Raw genomic sequence first — 19,495 nt, 5'->3', positions numbered from 1 at the left:
ATTAATCTTCTTTTTAATTGTATAATAACATATAACGTACCGTCTTGTGTTCTGGGCACTGAAAAATCTCTTGTTCAATTCAGTATGATTGGTACGTGGGACTATGAGATTTTTCCACCTTAGTCCCCATTACTGACATTCAAATTTGTTAAGGTTGAGATTGTCATATTGAAATTGAAAGCAGTTGTGATCACAGACTATGACTGGAGCTGACTATAGTTTTTGGTCCTAACCTAATAGCTAGTTTTCCATGAACGACCCAACCAAATCTATGGACTAACAAGTTGGTCTTCAATATCTTATGCTTATTATATTGGTCTTCAATATCTTATGCTTATTATTCTTTGTCCTCGCTGTTACTGTCTCAATTTTTTTGGCCATACAATCAAGTCTATGTGGTAAGATAACCTCTTTGTTATACATTTGTGTAAATTCGGGTTTCGTAATTTGCTTCGTAATACGAGCAAAATAATGGAGCGTTCACGTGCTCATGGAAGGCAAATTTTGTTCAAATTCGTTTACGGGTTCATTCTTTTAAGCATGAGCACACATGCTGAATCTGCAATGCATCCCCGCACTACTTTGGCGAATGAAACTGATCGTATGTCGCTGCTGGATTTGAAGAAAAGAGTACCTAAGGATCCTCTCCATGTCATGAGCTCCTGGAATGATTCCGCCCATTTCTGCAGTTGGGTAGGCGTTACATGCAACCGTTCCGCCAAAAGAGTATTGATTCTGAACCTGCAAGCTCAAAACTTGGAGGGCTCCTTGCCACCCTCTATTGGGAATCTTACTCATCTTACAGGAATCAACCTGAGAAACAACCGCTTTCATGGTGAAATTCCTCAAGACGTGTCTCGTTTACCACGCCTGCGACATCTCAACCTGTCTCACAATTTCTTTGGCGGGAATGTTCCGAATAATATCTCTCATTGTGCACAACTAAGAGTCCTCGGTGTTGACTTCAATAAGCTTATTGGGTCGATTCCTGACCAACTCAGTTCATTGTTGAGTTTAACTCATCTATGGATTAGTGATAACAATCTCACTGGTACTATCCCGAGTTGGATAGGGAGCTTTTCTTCTCTGTATGCTCTTTCTTTTGGCCACAACAAATTTCATGGAAGCATACCCAATGAGCTCGGGCGTCTAATACGCTTAGGAAGATTCATGCTTCCGGGTAATAAACTGTCTGGTACAATTCCTTCTTCAATCTATAATATTTCATCCATATACTATTTCACTGTTACATTCAACCAGCTGCATGGAGAGATACCACCAACTGTGGGCATTACTCTTCCTAATCTCGAGGCTTTTTCGTGCGGTGGTAACAAGTTAACAGGAAGTATTCCTGCATCATTTTCAAATGCTTCTGGACTCCAGTTGCTTGAGTTTTCTCAAAACAGTCTCAATGGGACACTCCCTGCGGAAAGTCTTGGAAAATTGCAAAGCTTAGTTGTGCTAAGCTTTGAATACAATCAACTAGGAAGTGGGAAACCCGGTGACCTGAATTTTCTCAGCTTCTTGGCTAATTGTACTAGTCTTCAGGAGTTCGGTCTTTATAATAATCATTTTGGAGGACTATTGCCAACATCCATAGCCAACATTTCGACCAAACTCGAAGTTCCTACTCTTGGGAGGAATTTGATCCAAGGAAGTATCCCTATCGGTATCGGAAGTCTGGTAAACTTGAACCTTCTGGTAATGGAAGTTAACTATTTTGATGGTAGTGTCCCCGCTCAGATTGGGAAGCTTCAGAAGTTAGAGGTATTGATTTTAAATACAAACAAATTTTCTGGTCTGATTCCCTCCTCCCTAAGCAACTTGAGTTTATTGACACAACTCTACGTGGAGGAGAATATGTTTGAAGGAAGTATACCTCCAAGTCTTGGAAACTGCCGAAAGCTGCTGATACTTGATCTTTCTAGTAATAATCTAGCTGGCATCATACCTACAGAGCTTGTAAGAATTTCATCCCTTTCAATTTCTTTGATCATGCCTAACAATTATTTTACTGGTCCGCAACCGCCTGAAGTGGGAGATTTGGAAAATCTAGCGGAGCTCGATGTATCAGGAAACAAATTATCAGGTGAAATCCCCAAAACTATCGGCTGTTGTATTATGTTGCGGCGCCTTCATATGGAAGGTAATGAATTTAAAGGATCACTTCCTCAATCTCTTAAAGATTTAAGAAACCTGGAAGACATAGATATTTCCCGCAACAACTTATCTGGGCAGATTCCTCAATTTTTTGGCAAGTTTAGATTTCTTATGAATATCAATATTTCTCAGGATGATTTTGAGGGTGAATTGCCCAAAGAAGGGATCTTTTCAAATGCAAGTGGTGTCTCAGTTCTTGGTAATGAAAGGCTTTGTGGTGGAATTTCACAATTCCGTCTACCTCCATGCCCCAACATAAAGCCCCATTCATCTCATAGACTATTTTCCAGAAACGTAGTCGTGCCTATAGCTTGTGCACTTGCATTTATAATTGCTGTTTCATGCTCTATTGCCACTTATTCGAAGGTGAAAAGCTTACGAGGTGGACTGGCCACTTCACGTTCTAATAAGGATTGAAAATCAGGTGTCTCTTACTCTGAACTCCTTGCATCAACTAATGGGTTCTCTGTGGACAATTTGATTGGGTCGGGAAGTTTTGGTTCTGTTTACAAAGGAGTGATCCCAAGTGATGGAACAATAATTGCTGTGAAGGTATTAAACCTTCAACAAGAAGGAGCTTTTAAGAGTTTTATTGATGAATGCAAAGCTTTAAGAAGTGTAAGGCACCGTAATCTTCTAAAGATTGTAACTGCATGCTCGAGTATTTATAATCTGGGAAATGACTTCAAAAGTCTAGTTTTCAAGTTCATGGAAAATGGAAGTTTAGACTCATGGTTGTATCCAAGAGACGAGGAGCAATCTCAGATTAAGAGATTAAGCCTTATCCAAAGATTGAATATTGCCATTGATGTTGCTTCCGCGTTGGATTATCTGCACAACCATTGTGAAACATCCATTGTTCATTGTGATCTAAAGCCAAGCAATGTTCTTAATGAAGATATGGTAGCCCATGTTGGTGACTTTGGATTCGCAAGGTTCCTCTTGGAATCACCAAATGATTCCACCCAAAGTCAAGCAATGACAGTGGGACTGAAAGGTTCCGTAGGCTACATTCCTCCAAGTATGGGTCCTTGTTAACAAGCCAAATTTTTATTGAAAAAAAATTAAACTTGGATTTCTTCTCTTGAAAAGAAAGTATCAGAACATTCTTGAATAAGATTGAAATTACATTTGTTATATTGTGATATCTTAACACATGGATTTAACTGCAGAGTACGGCATAGGAGGCCAAGTTTCCATATTCGGAGATATTTATAGCTACAGAGTACTGTTACTAGAAATGTTCACAGGAAAAAGACCTACAGGTGACATGTTCGGAGATGGTATAAGCATTCACCAATTTACTGCTATGGCATTGCCTGACCATGTCATTGACATAGTTGACCCTTCATGGCTCCTTGAAGGAGATGATATGGAGGCTGATGATAGCAGATACAGAAATGACATACAAGAAAGACCGATTGGAAGACATCAGGATCACGACCTAGTCCAAGGAAGAAAATTGGAGGAGTGCTTGGTTTCGGTGATGGAGATAGGACTTTCATGCTCTGCGATTTCACGAGGAGAGCGGATGCATATGGATGTCGTTGTGAACAAAATGAAGACTATCAGAGACTCGTACCTCGGTTTGAGAAGAAGAAGAAGAAGAAGCTAGCAATGCATCAGATAGCCAAAGTTCGTTTCATAATCTCAACATGCAGGCCTCATCTATATATAGATTATTAATAAAAGCATAGTTTTGTATCATGTATCAAAAATAAAGAGAGACATACGAATTCTGTATTTTATATAGCAGAACAAGCAATAGTTATATATTATGTTTATGCAAGTTGATTCCTCACGACACTTTTCTCTTTGCAAGTTGATTCCTCATCCTCTCCTTCCCCTCCTTCAACAAACGATGGGTCCAAAACTTCGGATATTTGTTCAAGCAATGCTTTGCTAACAAAGTTATGGAGTTGTAGTCCGTCTTTAAACATGTCGTCAGTGTGTGTTTTTTCTGTGAATTTCTCTAACAAAAGTATTCCGAAGCTATATACATCGATGTGCGTTGTAACCTTGCTTCCCATCCCATTGTTGGAATTCGATTGAATTCTTTGAAAATCGCTCATTTCGCTGCTAATGAGTTTTTTTACGAGAATGAAATATATATATGAATAGCAGGTGCTTGTTGTTGCTGCTTTGATGCGGCGTTGCTGGCTTTACTGTTTTTTTTCTTATGACGACAGCTCTTTGTTCTTTACTATTTGTTTTCTTTTTTTTCTCGTCAATATATTTTATTTATGATAAAACAAAAATAGAGAACAATTATGAAGTTACTAGTTCAACATTCAACCAATTTAGACATAGCAACGTAACATTTGCCACCTTTGTGGTGCTTACAATTTGACACTGAAACGAATGAAGGGTTGAGATTGTCCGATCGGAAAAAGCAGCCATCACGGAGTGTATGAGGATCAAAGGCCACGACATATTCTTGCAGGTCAATCTCTTTACAAACAGTTACAAAACAGTTGGTTGGGGTTGCAAAGCCAGATTCAATTCAACCCAAATGACCGATGACGTGTCCCCAACCTACACGTGGAGGCGGATCCGAACCTCTCCCCAGGAGGACCCCACCAATTACCACTTGAACTGGATTGCTCACTATATAAAAGTGACAGAGACCCCCACTACCAAACAACCAAATACTCTCTGTCTCTCTCTGGAAATCCAGAAAGCAACAAGCTTTGAGTGCGAGTGCAACTCGGGTGAGTCAGTGAACGAGTCATGAGAACCCTGTCGAGTCCGAGTTCGAGGGTGGCGGTAGAAAAGAAGTGGGTGGGCAGAGAAAATGTCTTTCCCCGCGAGCTGGAACCTTGTTTCCTCAGGCCAAAGAGAAGTGGGAATCTTCGGTTCTTGAATTTGGTGTGTTTTCTGAAACAGAGCAAGCCCGTGATCAGACCGATCATTTGCCTCTCGTCAAAAACCCAGGTGGATTCTTTTTTCTTTTTCTTTTTTTCTGAAAAGTTATCATAAATTCAGTTATTTCATTTCCTGGTTTTTGAAATTTGGATGGAGTTTCCATTTTTGTTCTCTGTTTTGAAAAATTCTGGAGTGTGATGTTGTTCTTGCTTTTTGTCATCATTCTTTTCTTTGTGTTGCCAAAAGCTTTGGAATCTTGCTTTTTTGGGTTGGGGCTCAAGAGGGTTTTACTAGATTCTCTTTTCTTTTTTTCTTTTTTCTTGTTTGGAGTAGATTAATAATTGGCAGCTTTATTATACGATCATTTAATTTATTTTTAATCTTGCTTAGCTTTATGATCTTTGTCATAATTTGTTTTCTTTCTTTAGGGATGTTGTCATAATTTAAAATATTTGTTTGAAGAATTTGTTTCCATATCATAAAGTGTTAATGGTGATTAAGTTAGTTATTAGAGACTATACTTACACTGAGACAGTCATTCTGATTTCTGAGCATTCTCTCTGCAGACAGAATTGGAGATTGCAGATTCCCAAATTCAGGAAACACGTAAGTTCATGCTGTTTCTTTTAAAATTATATATAATACATACACACACACACACACACACATTCATACATACATATATATATATATATATAGATATCTGTGTGTGTGTGTGTGTGTGTATGCATATTAATCTTGCTAACAATGCCATGTCGTGCAGATCATACAAAAACTATTCATGTGAAATTCCAGTTGCAGAAGGAGTGCTCGTTTGGGCAGGAGTTCCTCATTGTAGGGGATGATCCTATGTTCGGTTTGTGGGATCCTGCAAGCGCAATACCGATGATCTGGTCAAATGGGAATGTGTGGACTGTTGAGCTGGTGAGTGAAATCTACTAAAAAGTGTAATTTTTTTTTTTTTAGGTCAAGTATAGGCCGAATTTGTGGTTTAATGTAATGCCTTTGTGTTTGATTAGGATATACCGGTTGGGAAATCGATTCAGTTCAAGTTCATACTAAAAGAAAGCAGAGGGAATATCTCGTGGCAGCCTGGCCCTGATCGGATTTTCCAGACCTGGGAAACTAAGAACAGGATCACTGTTTCTGAAGATTGGGCAGATGCTGAGCTTCAGAAAATAATAGAGGAAGATCGGGTTTCAAATCAAAGTGATGGTTCAAATGTTAACACTGATATGTTGATTATGGATGAGAACCTGACACAGCCGAATGGTGAACTGGCCTTCAATACAACCAATGAACCTAAAATCACCAATAGTAACACTGATTTGGCAGAGAAACCATCAGTAGAACCAAGGAAGGAACGAATTGGTGCTGATAATGGTTCTCCTTCACAAGAGAATATGACCCCTAAATGGCCAAAGGCATACGTGGAACCATATGAGGAACGAGTTGCTGCAAGAACTGCAGTGCTTAATGAAGAGAGAGTTATTTTTCCAAGCGAGGATTCTGCAGCCATCTCAAGTAAGGAGTTGTTGGTGGCAGACAACATTTTCGGAAATAATGGTAGAGCTGCAACAGTAATGAACCTTTCGAGCACTCACATCGAGGGAAGCCTAGTTAACCTTGAAGAAGATCCTGTTCTGATACCTGGGCTGACTCCTTCACCAGCTGTTCCAAATGAAGAAGCGAACAAAGAGGGAATCGAGAAACAGATGTCTTTTGATGGCTCGGTTGGAGCCTTTGAAGCTAAGGATCGCACTATGCCAGAGGTAACTGCTTGATGAGTGTGAAGTATCTTTTATCTTTTTCTGTTTCTTCTTGTAGTGCATTTACCTCAGCCTGAAATAACAATCCATTCAATTTCCACAAAATCGCGAGTTGTCAGGGGCTATAGGAGAGATTGAATTACTAGGTAGTTTTTGGTTTCATCTTGTATGTTGTTGGAATCTATGTTTTCCATGAAGAGAAGTTCATGATGATGATGTATCGCAAGGCAATTATTTAATTTCATCGAAATTGAGCAGTCATCTATATATTTTCATGAAGAACTGTTCATGTATTCTCCTATTGCAAATCGAAACTGCGCTGTCTGATTCAACTGAAACTATTAACACTCGCAATATGACAACGAATTCTCTATCAAGCATTTCGTTTATATCTTTTGTTTCTGCTGGCAATTCATGAGCATTTAGAGGAACCCTATTCCTAAAAACATGTGAAAGAGTTCATGATGAATGATTTTTTCGTTGCTATGCATACGGCCAAAGAGAAGTGGGAACCTTCGGTTCTTGAATTTGGTGTGTTTTCTGAAACAGAGCAAGCCCGTGATCAGACCAATCATTTGCCTCTCATCAGAAACCCAGGTGGACTCTTTTATCTTTTTTCCTGAAAAGTTATCATAGATTCAGTTTTTTCATTTCCTGGTTTTTGAAATTTTGATGAAGTTTCCATTTTCGCTTTCTCCGTTTTCAAAAATTCTGGAGTGTGATGTTGTTCTTGTTTTATGTCATAATTCTTTTCTTTGTGTAAAGTTTAGGAATCTTGCTTTTTGGGTTGGGGCTCAAGAGGGTTTTGCTAGATTCTCATTATTTTTTCCTATTTTGGAGTAGATTATTATTTGGATGCTTTATTATATAATCATGTGATTTTATTTGTTTAATTTATGTTTAATCTTGTCTAAGCTTTGTGATCTTTCTCATAATTTGTTTTCTTTCTTTAGGAATGTGGTCATAATTTAGAATATTTGTTTGAAGAATTTGTTTCCATATCATAAAGTGTTAATGGTTATTTAGTTACTGGAGAATATACTTGCACTGAGATGGTCAATCTGATTTCTGAGCATTCTCTCTGCAGACAGAATTGGAGATTGCAGATTCTCAAATTCAGGAAACACGTAAGTTCATGCTGTTTCTTTTAAAATATTATATAATACATACATACATACATACATACATACATACATATATATATATATATATATATATATATCTGTGTGTGTATATGTGCATATTAATCTTGCTAACAATACCATGTCGTGCAGATCATACAAAAATTATTCATGTGAAATTCCAGTTGCAGAAGGAATGCTCGTTCGGGCAGGAGTTCCTCATTGTAGGGGATGATCCTATGTTTGGTTTGTGGGATCCTGCAAGCGCAATACCGATGAACTGGTCAGATGGGAATGTGTGGACTGTTGAGCTGGTGAGTGAAATCTACTAAAAAGTGTAATTTTTTTTTTTTTTTGGGGTCAAGTATAGGCCGAATTTGTGGTTTAATGTAATGCCTTTGTGTTTGATTAGGATATACCGGTTGGGAAATCGATTCAGTTCAAGTTCATACTAAAAGAACGCACAGGGAATATCTCGTGGCAGCCTGGCCCTGATCGGATTTTCCAGACCTGGGAAACTAAGAACAGGATCACTGTTTCCGAAGATTGGGCAGATGCTGAGCTTCAGAAAATAATAGAGGAAGATCGGGTTTCAAATCAAAGCGATGGTTCAAATGTTAACGCAGATATGTTGATTATGGATGAGAACCTGACACAGCCGAATGGTGAACTGGCCTTCAATACAACCAATGAACCTAAAATCACCAATAGTAACACTGATTTGGCAGAGAAACCATCGGTAGAACCAAGGAAGGAACAAAATGGTGCTGATAATGGTTCTCCTTCTCAAGAGAATGTGAACCCTAAATGGGCAAAGGCATATGTGGAATCATACAAGGAACGAGTTGCCGCAAGAACTGCAGTGCTTAATGAAGAGAGAGTTATTTTTCCAAGCGAGGATTCTGCAGCCATCTCAAGTAAGTTGTTGGTGGCAGACAACATCTTCGGAAATAATGGTAGAGCTGCAACAGTAATGAACCTTTCGAGCACTCACGTCGAGGGAAGCCTAGTTAACCACAAAGAAGGTCCTGTTCTGGTACCTGGGCTGACTCCTTCACCAGCTGTTCCAAATGAAGAAGCGAACAAAGAGGGAATCGAGAAACAGATGTCTTTTGATGGCTCAGTTGGAGCATTTGAAGCTAAGGATCATAATATGCCAGAGGTAACTGCTTGATGAGAATGAAGTATCTTTTATCTTTTGCTGTTTCTTCTTGGACTGCATTTACCTCAGCCTGAAATAACATCCATTCCATTTCCATAAGACCACGAGTTGTCCAGGGCTATAGGAGAGATTCTATACTACTAGGTAGTTTTTGGTTTCATCTTGTATGTTGTAGGAATCTATGTTTTCCATGAAGAGAAGTTCAAGATGATGATGTATCGCAAGGCAATTATTTTATTTCATCAAAATTGAGCAATCATCTATAAATTTGCATGAAGAAACTGTTCATGTATTTTCGTTACAATCATTAACCAACAAAGTTGACCATCTTCGATTCTTCACACAATATCATTGCAGTGTAATAAACGTTGTATGCTACAATACAAATCCGTAGCCATGTATTCTCCTATTGCAAATCGAAACTGCACTTTCAAACTGAAACTATTAACACTCGCAATATGACAACGAATTCTCTATCAAGCATTTCGTTTATATCTTTTGTTTATGCTGCCAATTTATGAGCATTTAGAGGAACCCTGTTCCTGAAAAATGTGAGAGTTCATGATGAATGATTTTTCGTTGCTATGCATAAGGCGATGCATTGTTGTCGAACATCAGTATTTGATTTAGATGTTCTTGGCCCTTGATAATGTTGTTATTGATGTCCTCTTTTCTGCTATCTTTTCATGTACTCAAACTAATGGATTCAGTTAGACGAGACGCAAGAACCATACAGTGACCTACCTGAAGCAGAAACAAGTGTAATGACCAATGGCGATGAGGAGAATTTTGACGATGAACAATTCCACTCGGAGCCAGTCGATGATAGTGTCTTGTGCAACGGCCAACCTCAAGTGGAAACAGTTTCCGCGATCAGTGACAGAGAGAATTCTGCTAAGTGGCGAGGACAGTCCGACTCAGAGCCAATCAACGAGGTCTTGCACAATGATATGCAATGGGGTCGTAGAATGCTGCAAAACCTTCTGTCTGACTTCAGATTGCTTTGGTATCGACTTTTCCAGAAACCTGGGTAGAGAATTTCCGGCATTCACGTCAGCCTGCTGTTACTCTCCGGCTTTGTTGCTGAAGTTTTGTGGTAGCCTGCAAAGAGGAGAGAGAGGCAATCTTATAAACAACGGTTATATGTAGACATGTATGAGTGCTCAGGCTTTTGTATTCTTTTAGTTTGTCATATAACTGTGGCATGATATGTGCGAGAGGAAAATTTATACCAAATACGAAGTTTTGTGAGGATTTGGTTGCTTTTTTCTTGTACTGTCATAAAATGTAGTTTTGGTCGAAGTCGAAAATACTTGACTACGTCTTTTGGATGTAAAATAAACGCCTTCTTTTTGTGTTTTTGATGAGTTATGTTTTCATGTGTCGAACTATTATATGCCGATATGAAGAATGCGAAGGAGCCAAGCAGCGTGCGTGTCTGAAATTTCTGTTGTGCATAGCTCCTCGGGTTAGGACAAGTAACGGCGTAATTAGGAAACCAGTTAGCGATGAATTGTGTCGAGTCTCGGGAGAGTTGGATTCCCTCCATTGTAACCGAAACGGAAATTATGCTGTGCAGGCAAAATGCAGCTTGAAATTCTGAGTCCAAGAGGGTATCAAAGAAGTTGCTTGCCGATGCCTACCAGCTAACATGTAGCTGGAGAACAAACTGGACTGACTGAGATCCATGTTAGTTATCAACAAGCACATAGCGTATGGAATTGGGTGCTCTTCAAAATTTCGGGTGCAGGAGTAAATGCTCTTAACTGACCGAATTAGAAGCCCTTGCGAGGTCAGCCTATCCCTAAATGCTAGTGCGCTTGACTATTGAGATATACAGCAAGATTAATTATCTGAGATTCCGAAGCAAAATTTAAATCTTGTTTTAATTTACAGCATTTGATTCTTCCCATAGATCATGAAGCAAGAACATAGAGTGGACATCAAAATTTACCATTTCCAACATATTTTCTGGAGAAATGATTTCCGTATACTTCTTCCCACTATTTATTTTTAGTAATCAAAAGATAATCGAATGATTCACATAAACATGAGTATGCAAAAATCAGTCTAGTCTATCTGTATCGAAATCATATGACTAGGGTACGAAGATGTGAAAAAGAATTGAAAAGGAACCAACACAATGTAAGTACTTATGGACTTTGACGGGATAATACAATTCTTGTGTTTTGTGAACAAGATGGGTCTTAAATTTCAGGTTCCATGCTGCAATCTTATGATCAGTAAAATCTACGTAAAAATTTTCAAGGGGAAAAATGTGAACTATACTCAGAGATGCAATCCCCAACCTCAATATGTAAGCAGGAAAAGATGAGGCAAGATGAAAAAAAAAAAAAACACACAGAATTTGCCCAGCTTTCCACCAACAAAATTTACACATACCCGCGTTGGCAATATTGAAACTGGCTCTCCGAAAGGGGTAAATATATTCCGAATTGTACAAGATGCCGAAGTCATGTGCCTTGAAAAGCCAGTCTTTCTACTTTCACTTCCTTGTTCGATTAGTTTTCACAAAGCTTCGGAGGTTGGGGAGAGATGCAGCCACCTGGACCTCACCGAGACCTTTGTTTCATTTGTCAAGTGCGAGAGGAAGAATGCGCTAGCAGGAGCCAAGATTGAAATGACTCGTGTCAATGTTTGTCTGTAACCCCATTCTTCTGCTGCCGAGAAAATGATAAACTTCGTGAACCATGCAATATGTCTTCCTTGGGTCGTTTTGCAACCGACTCTATCAATCTGCAAAAAGATAGTAACTAAAATGAAAAATTTAGGAAACACCGACATTCATGAAATAGTAAACATTGAACTCAAAAATCTTTCGGAGCCTTTTATTGTATATCCCAGGCAGCGTCTGACCATCATCTTGAACTACTCGTCAATCTTACAGATATACATTTGCGCTTAGGCTAGGAGTTCGTTTTATTTGACCTCTGGCCTAGCAACACCAAGCGAAAAAAAAAAACTTAAGAAATGCCTAAATGAACCATAAAGACATCTAATATCCAAGCAGAAACACAAAAGAAGCCATAAATCAACATAAAGTATGACTTGGCCATGTTATATCCAACCAAGAACCCTTCAGGCTTCCAGAATTAGCCCAGCAAATAACAAAGATTCGGTTTCAGATATGTCTCAGATCAAACAGGGTGAAAATAAGTGTTGTGTTACCTTGGGGAACTGGCACGCTTTAGAACTTGCTGACTCACCGTAAAAGTACTCCCAGGTTCAACTTCAGCAGCCTGTATATTTGGCATTGAACACACGGGCATTAATCAGGAAATTCAACGCAAAAGTCAAAAAGATTACACGCTAGATGGAGGTCTCCTGTTTCCAGTTAAAGGAAGATAGTAATTTTGGGTTCAGAAGCTTCCCTCTCACAGGAGATAAATGGAAATGGTTTCACCACATGCACAAGTTAGATCCAGCACAAATATTGGGAAGAAAAATGAAATCTGTGAGAAGTTTAAAACAAGTCTATGAGAAGTTTAAAATTCAAGTAGAAGCCATACAGTGGGGTGGTAATGGTGATGAGGATATCTAAAAACCGACCAACTGAGGTACGAATAATTGCTATTCATTCAAACCAAAAAGAGAAAAGAACAGAGGTAAATCAAGCACATGGGAATACTTGGATAACGGGTAGAAATGAGGGACTGACAACCAAGCCCGTACCTTTCAAAACAGGAATTAATGGAGCCAATAAAGCAGCAGTAGCAAACATTGAAGCCGGCTCATTCCGCTTACAGTGTTTTAGCCATCACATCTTCGTGAGATGAAAAATTCAAATTAGGAGTGGTTCTCCTTTCAGTGTCTTGCCCACATACCCTTTATCCAAGCATCACCTATGTTTTTGAACATAGAAAATCAAATCAACTAATGAAAGCATCATTAATTATCCCCACCTCTGAAGTTCTTTCTTTAGGCAATCCATCCCTTAGCAGCTCAGCCGATCCTGGACCAACCATGTCCAATAGAAATCCGTTTTCATTTCCTTTATTTAAATCTCTGTCCACGGCACCAGAACGAGGTGCAAGATATGCTACATATTTATCTGTCATCCGACACACAAAATACATTCAACACACAAACAAAAATACCACAGAAAACTGCAAGGAAAAAAAGTGGTTAAATAATAAAGTTACCAGCCAAGCTGTGAAGGGCATTCTCAGCAGCCTGTTGTTGAGCATCCTTCCTCGTCCTACCCATTCCAAAACCTATCTTCTCTCCAGTGAAAAGAACCTTTAGAAACGAAATTAACAATGAGCACGTTAGAGTCCAAATTTGATACAAGATAGCTCCTCAAAACAAAAATAAAATACAAATGCAAAATGGATAAACAAACAAATTAAGAAAGGAGCTTTAAATTTTTTTTCCAAATTTGCTCTTAAAAAAAGACATTTTCTCCGGGCTGGGTATTATTGATTTGTTCTGCTAAAGAAAGATTAATGACAAATCAGGGTCAGCTTATATTTGGAAAACAGCACTCCTTAAGACAACATTTCAAATAAAACATCTATTGGGTATAATTAAGTCATTTCACAACAACTTCATACGTATAAGGCATAAAATTTACACAGAACAACAGCTGTGATGTCAATAAGCAATAAAACTACCAAAGTACAAAGGGAAAGAAGGGAAGTTCACTGACCTCAACAGAAAACTGCAAGTCATTGCTGGTGCTTAAAACAGACCTGAACTCAATCTGAGCAACGGGCATAACATGGATAACTCCATTAGGAAAAATTAAAAAGATAAGAAAGAAAGGAGGGCATGGGGCGCCACAACGGGAGCATAAAACTAAAGCTATTCATACCTTTGAACTGCACCTCCGTCCAATTTCCTGCAGCACTCCAATAGATAAAGGGGATGGTACCAGGTTCACTTTACCAGATTCTGTTTGAGATTCTATATTCAAAGAAGATGCCTGAATCTGGGATACACCAGCCTCTGCACCAAAGAACCAAATCACTCCTCAAAAATACCATATACTATTAATTCTAATAGAAGATTATAACTTATCTCATGACCATTTTGAACAAAAACCATACAAGGACGAAATGATAATCCCATTCCTATCCTTCCAAGTTGTGGGGTTAACAGGCTACAAGTTAATAAAATTAAAACGAAGGAGAAAAAGATAAAGACAAGGGGAAAGGCTCAGTAGGAACAAAGCAGAATGATGTTAAACCATACTAAGTTGGAAAGACTATTGGACTATTGGAAAAGACTACTGGAAAGACTATTGGACTCTCCAGTTCTTTTTAATATCTCAAAAAAAATTCCTCATTTAAACTTAAAAAGTAGAATGATGTTAGGCAGCAAGTATTTTATAAAAGAAACCTTTCAAACTACTTGAGAGGATAAGGACAACTCAAAAGGGAACGTAAAAATCAAGGTTAAAGGTAATTTGAAAATTAATGGATAATAAGTAAAATATCTATTTTTAAGATTTTCTGAGCTCCAAGGAACATCAATGTCTCCCTTATATGTTTAAGATTCATGGAATGACCAAAATGATTTACGAACAAACTAAGGGACCACTTCTATCGATTTTCGTTGTTAGGGACCAAAGTGAGGAGTTATGCCAATCTTAGGAACCATTTTGGGTAAAAATCCTAAATTAAATTACCTGATGGCTGACTTGGCACAGGAAGATTTTGCAAATCACACCCAGATGATATCTGCAAATAGAGAAAGTTTTGGCCACTGAGACGTTTCTGGAGTTCTTATGGTAACACCTTAATTCAAATTGTCAAAACAAGTCTCTTAAAGAAATTTTAACAAATTCTGACCATACCTCTTCCCTCTTCAAATCTGATTTGTGTGAGAGCAAACCGGTGGGTGTCGAACCTGGTGTAGCAGGACCGAAAGGATTCTGGTAAACTGACTTTTCAGGTTTTGAAACATCAGGCTGCTGAACAAGCCCAGAAGGGCGATTACTCGGATGTCCTCTATTGTTGTCGTCATCATCAACCAACCATCCTCCTTGTGCATTTATTGAGGATACTGGCAGTTGTACAGGCACTCTAGATAGAAGAGGGGGCTCAGCATAGCTTTGACTCCTTATATCTAGACCAGGAGTTGTACCAAGGAGTCCTCTCCTCATTTCATGGTCACGATCGGAAAAGCTATCTCGTCTAACAGGAAGTCCAAGCAGACCAGGTTTCTGAGAAGGCATGACCGGCCTCAAAAATGTACCAGCAGCATTGGGAAGAATTGCAGCCGGTGCTTGAGAGTTGTCAGATCTTGACTCGGCATTTTTCACAGGTTGAACCACTGACTCCACGCTACCCTTATCATCACATGGGTTCAATTTTCGTTCCACTTCGCTACCATTCATTCCTTCACTAATGGTAGCATTAGCATTTCCATTTGGTGCAAAACCAGTATCCTCGGACATCAAGTAATTGCTCACATCAGGCGCAGGAGGCAAATTTACCACCTCATCTTCATAAAAAACTCCAGAAATTCTTCGCAACAAAATTTCATCAAACTCTTTGAAAAAACAACCTCTGACATTGCATGCAACATTTCTTGCTACACAGAGGACTGGAACTGCACTAGCTGTCTCTGCTTGAGGAGCATAATAAGGGGTGAATGCTGGAACAACATGGACTCGAGGTTGATCCTTATCTTCCCAGACCTTGGAACGGTCATCAATAACCATTGCCATCTTTGGATGGCACACTCCTTGTTGGAAGACATTGAGTAAAGATTTCCTGGAGCCTGATTTAACACAAACAACACGGTCCAGAAGCTGCTTTGAGCCTATTAAGTGTGACCCTGGGTCAAGAAGCCTCCACATTTCCAAGGCATAATCTCTTTCAGCCATAGTACAGACGTAAACTTCAAACCTCTTGCGTCCTTTTGCAGTTAAATAACTTCTCAAATCTTCCCATGCAGGTCGTAACCGCACAAGCACACTGGTATCGCGATTCTGCATTAAACAACAACATTGTATTGTAGTCCTCTGCACATTTGTATGAGAACATGTAGCGACTATAATGAGATTAACTACATATCACTCATTCTACTTTTTTGTAAGAGGACAGATGTTTTACTATATAAGTTCTGACAGCTTCCTGACTAATCAAACCGCCACATGAATTTTGGAAAATTTAAGGGGTAAATATCGGACAGAACGGGTGCATGTATCAATGGATAAAAAAGTTAACAACCATACGTTGATCAAAAAAGCAATGCAGGTGTCCGGAAAACCTACAAAGGTCTAGCTAAACGAAAAAAAATCTAAAACTGATTTGCAAACAACATTCGCCTACGCTCTTAGCATGCAGCCAAATTTTGTCTGCCTAAAGGACACACTACGTAGTTTTCATAACTTTTGCATTAGGATGGTGTTGTTCTCAAGTGCTAGGAATGAGAGATATTGCAACGTATTGTCTCAATCCGCTCATTCATTATCTCTAAACGAAGGCATTTAGCGCGCTTCCCAATCCACCAGGCCAAACATATAAAACAAAAGGACACAAACACATAAAACATACAGAAACAAACATGACTAGAGGATCACCTCGGGATTGATGCGAGTGAGCACAATGTTCTTCTCTGGCAATCTAATGATAGGCCGAACAATTTTCTCGTGGTTATCAGACAGTGGAGGAACCTCCTCCAGTTGTACCTTATACAACTTTCCATTATCCATCACGAAATCATTATCTATGTACTGCTTCAACAGCCATCTATCGTCCATGTACCGCTTCATTTCAGCAGACATTCCGGCTATTCGAACCCCATCACTCTCGCGTGCAACCCAGCTTCGTAAAGTCTCAACTCTATCCTCAAAAGACTTCATGGTGTTGGCAACAATCAACGTCTCATCGAGATCAAACACAATTGAAAGAACCCTCAGATTCAGCATTCCTAGAGAAGCACTGTACAGACCTAGAGGAACCGCATAGCACCAAAAGCACGGAAATTTCTTCTGCTTACTCGGCATGGCTACCAAGTGAATCTCCTCCTCCCCAACCAACACAGTCGCCGTCTGCGTAACACAATTAATCACCGCATTAGTACACTCCGCTTGATTAACTCGAAAATAAAAACAAAATCTGGATCACATTCTTCTTTTAATCAAGATACTGAGGTAACTTTACTAGGTCAGTTTATCCAATCAAATTACATCCAAAAACTTCAGATTAAACTTCTACGCTGCTGGTACATTTTCTAGGGAACCAAACAAAAAGCTCAATCTAACAAAACCAACATAAACAAAAGCGAAATTCGGAAAATGGAAGCGATTGAGTGGGGACCTTGAACTCATAGAAACAGGAGGCGTGGAGATTGATTAAATGCGGCTGTTCGACAGGGGAGGACGATTCGAGTTTGCATCGAACCGAAAACGAAGAAATCGTCTGGAGAATCGAGAGGGGAGGACACCTCTCGCTTTGCTGCGAAATCCGGTGGATTCGAATCTCATTGTTTGGGAACTGGAAACTCCCCTCCGTCACCGGAATAGCGTCCAGCTCCCCTAAACACAGCTCGCCATGGTAGACCACGGACTTAAACCCTAAACGGCTCATTAATTTAGATCAAATCCGCGAACCAAAGCGCGAAATTTTGAGGCCAATTCGTAATTATTGAAAAGATCAGGGGGTTTTCTGTGAAAATTTTGGGAGTAATTCTCCAGCCTCGCTCTCTGCTCCTCCTCTCTCACTACTCTCAGACCTCTCTCTTTCTCTCTCGCTCTCTAACTTTCTCTCTCCATCTCCCTCTCTCTGCCTACGGTTTCAAACAATGAGACTCGCCGGGTATTTATACGCCCAAGGGGGCGGTTATGTGTCCAAATTACCATTATATCCATTCAGTTCGGACCCATTGCCGTGCGTGTCATGCCCTTGGCGGGTAGCCGAGAAAATAATTTGTACGCGTGTCGTATGGAGGAGTCCCTTGATTTTGAATGTACGGATCTGGACCGTTGGATCGTGGGCCGTATTTAGGACTTTTTCGAATCTTTCAGCCCAAGAGGCATCAAGATTTGGCCACCGAAATACAAAGGTAAAGGTCTTTATTATTGCGAAAGCAAAATGAGATTATTCAATAGCCATCACGAATTTCATTACTTTTCTTTCGTTCCGTCCAAAATTCGAAAAAAAGAATATCGAATAATTGATTCATCATTGAGAGGTTTAACTCTAAAAAGACGAATATTGTGATGTTTTAACAGCAACAGTTCAAACAAGAATATTTTCTTTTTCGTGTATCGTGAAAAGTACGATATTTTTTTTGTAATTCATACAGTTAATTTGATTTTTGTCAACTAATTAATGGAAACCAGGCTGAATTTTGTTATTACTTACGTGAAATTACAATTTGAAAATATATTTTATACATACATATAGATATATATATATATATATATATCTATTAATTAATGAAACTCTCATTGTCAACTAAAAGATAGTGAAAAAACAACTTAGTCTTCTATCACACACAAAAATTGATAGGCAATAATGTTATTTCACAAGTCCAAATTTTACTGGTTTTTATTAAAACCTCACCTATATGTGATGTTAAAATATTTCTAATATTAAAAAAATAAAAAATAAACCAAAAACAAAAATCTCTCACTCCCCCTCTCGTTCTCTCTCTCTCTCCTTCTCTCCCTCTCTCCTTATTTTCTAAAAAAAGGTGTTTATACACACACAAGTCCAAATTTTACTGGTTTTTATTAAAACATCACCTACATGTGATGTTAAAATATTTCCAATATTAAAAAAAATAAAAAATAAACCAAAAACAAAAACCTCTCACTCCCTTCACGTTCTCTCTTTCTCTCCCTCTCTCCTTATCTTCTGAAAAAAGGTGTTTATACACATAAAGTGTGTAAGAAAATGCTAGTATATCTAATTATAAGACCAACCTTAATGGTTGAGTTAAAATTCAAAATTTCTCCAATCATTGGGCTGTAAAAATTATTTTAAACTCGTCCAAATTTTCCCCAATCATTGGGCTGTAAAAATGATTTGGATTAAGACTTATTTTTGGGACAAATTTAACCGAGAAAACGGACTAAGATTAATGGTTGAGATCCAGTTGCTGAGCCACCTACAAAAGGGACATTTATCGAAAAGCTTCCGGAACTGTTTAGTTTAACGAAAACCCATATTGTTACATTAAAAAGTCAATCATAATATTATTCACTTTACCCTTTATTTTATCTTTATTATTAAAACTTAAAATTTTCAAACCATATTCATTAGTTTTCCTATTATATAAAAAGAGCATCGACTGATTTTCTTTTTATCGGACGGGCCACATAGGATGAGCTGAAACAGGAAAAGTTGTATTTAGAATGTTTTGGTATACAATTGACCAGGAATAAACGTCGCGGTCATAAAGAATGTTAATAAGCTGGGAGAGATCCATTGGACTCTATT

At 38.7% G+C, this 19,495-nt stretch overlaps 2 protein-coding genes and 1 pseudogene across 10 annotated transcripts; 2 read left to right on the top strand and 1 right to left on the bottom strand.

The window, feature by feature from the left end:
- The first annotated feature begins 471 nt into the window (after positions 1-471).
- LOC137744270 (probable LRR receptor-like serine/threonine-protein kinase At3g47570) lies at positions 472-3,775 on the top strand (annotated as a pseudogene).
- Positions 3,776-4,600: 825 nt separating this feature from the next.
- On the top strand, positions 4,601-10,111 carry LOC137746332 (uncharacterized). Of its 2 annotated transcripts, none has more exons than XM_068486420.1 (9): positions 4,601-5,094; positions 5,592-5,631; positions 5,789-5,949; positions 6,045-6,797; positions 7,344-7,391; positions 7,882-7,921; positions 8,069-8,229; positions 8,328-9,077; positions 9,788-10,111. In XM_068486420.1, the coding sequence occupies exons 1-9, from the start codon at positions 4,891-4,893 to the stop codon at positions 10,109-10,111; spliced, it is 2,481 nt and encodes an 826-aa protein (XP_068342521.1). In that variant the 5' UTR covers positions 4,601-4,890. The 2 variants fall into 2 exon arrangements, with proteins under 2 accessions (XP_068342521.1, XP_068342520.1); XM_068486419.1 differs by having other exon boundaries at positions 7,296-7,391.
- LOC137746331 (RNA polymerase II C-terminal domain phosphatase-like 2) lies at positions 10,040-17,827 on the bottom strand. Of its 8 annotated transcripts, none has more exons than XR_011069806.1 (11): positions 17,369-17,827; positions 16,630-17,100; positions 14,896-16,035; positions 14,728-14,779; positions 13,912-14,045; positions 13,747-13,800; positions 13,241-13,337; positions 13,001-13,149; positions 12,267-12,337; positions 11,481-11,834; positions 10,040-10,178 (listed from the first exon to the last, which is right to left on the bottom strand). XR_011069806.1 is itself a non-coding variant. In XM_068486417.1 (10 exons), exons 1-10 carry the CDS (start codon positions 17,636-17,638, stop codon positions 11,729-11,731), a joined length of 2,544 nt encoding a protein of 847 aa, XP_068342518.1. In that variant the 5' UTR covers positions 17,639-17,827; the 3' UTR covers positions 11,202-11,728. The 8 variants fall into 8 exon arrangements, 2 of the variants coding, with proteins under 2 accessions (XP_068342518.1, XP_068342519.1); XR_011069810.1 differs by lacking the exon at positions 10,040-10,178 and adding an exon at positions 12,771-12,861 and having other exon boundaries at positions 11,766-11,834; XM_068486417.1 differs by lacking the exon at positions 10,040-10,178 and having other exon boundaries at positions 11,202-11,834.
- Positions 17,828-19,495: the final 1,668 nt, after the last annotated feature.

Source organism: Pyrus communis, chromosome 9 (assembly GCF_963583255.1).
Source record: "Pyrus communis chromosome 9, drPyrComm1.1, whole genome shotgun sequence".
Lineage (NCBI taxonomy): Eukaryota > Viridiplantae > Streptophyta > Magnoliopsida > Rosales > Rosaceae > Pyrus > Pyrus communis.
The sequence above is the reverse complement of the archived record's forward strand: the minus strand, read 5'-3'. Positions and strand labels throughout refer to the sequence as shown.

Bases quoted from the DNA above. Each gene is read 5' to 3' on its own strand.
- LOC137746332 (XM_068486419.1), top strand. From the start codon at position 4,891: ATGAGAACCCTGTCGAGTCCGAGTTCGAGGGTGGCGGTAGAAAAGAAG. The intron at 8,230-8,327 runs GTGAGTGAAATC...GTGTTTGATTAG, and splicing joins ATGTGTGGACTGTTGAGCTG to GATATACCGGTTGGGAAATC. The intron at 9,078-9,787 runs GTAACTGCTTGA...TAATGGATTCAG, and splicing joins AGGATCATAATATGCCAGAG to TTAGACGAGACGCAAGAACC.
- LOC137746331 (XM_068486417.1), bottom strand. From the start codon at position 17,638: ATGAGCCGTTTAGGGTTTAAGTCCGTGGTCTACCATGGCGAGCTGTGT. The intron at 13,801-13,911 runs GTATGAATAGCT...CCCGTTGCTCAG, and splicing joins GACGGAGGTGCAGTTCAAAG to ATTGAGTTCAGGTCTGTTTT. The intron at 13,150-13,240 runs GTAACTTTATTA...GTCGGATGACAG, and splicing joins TGCCCTTCACAGCTTGGCTG to ATAAATATGTAGCATATCTT.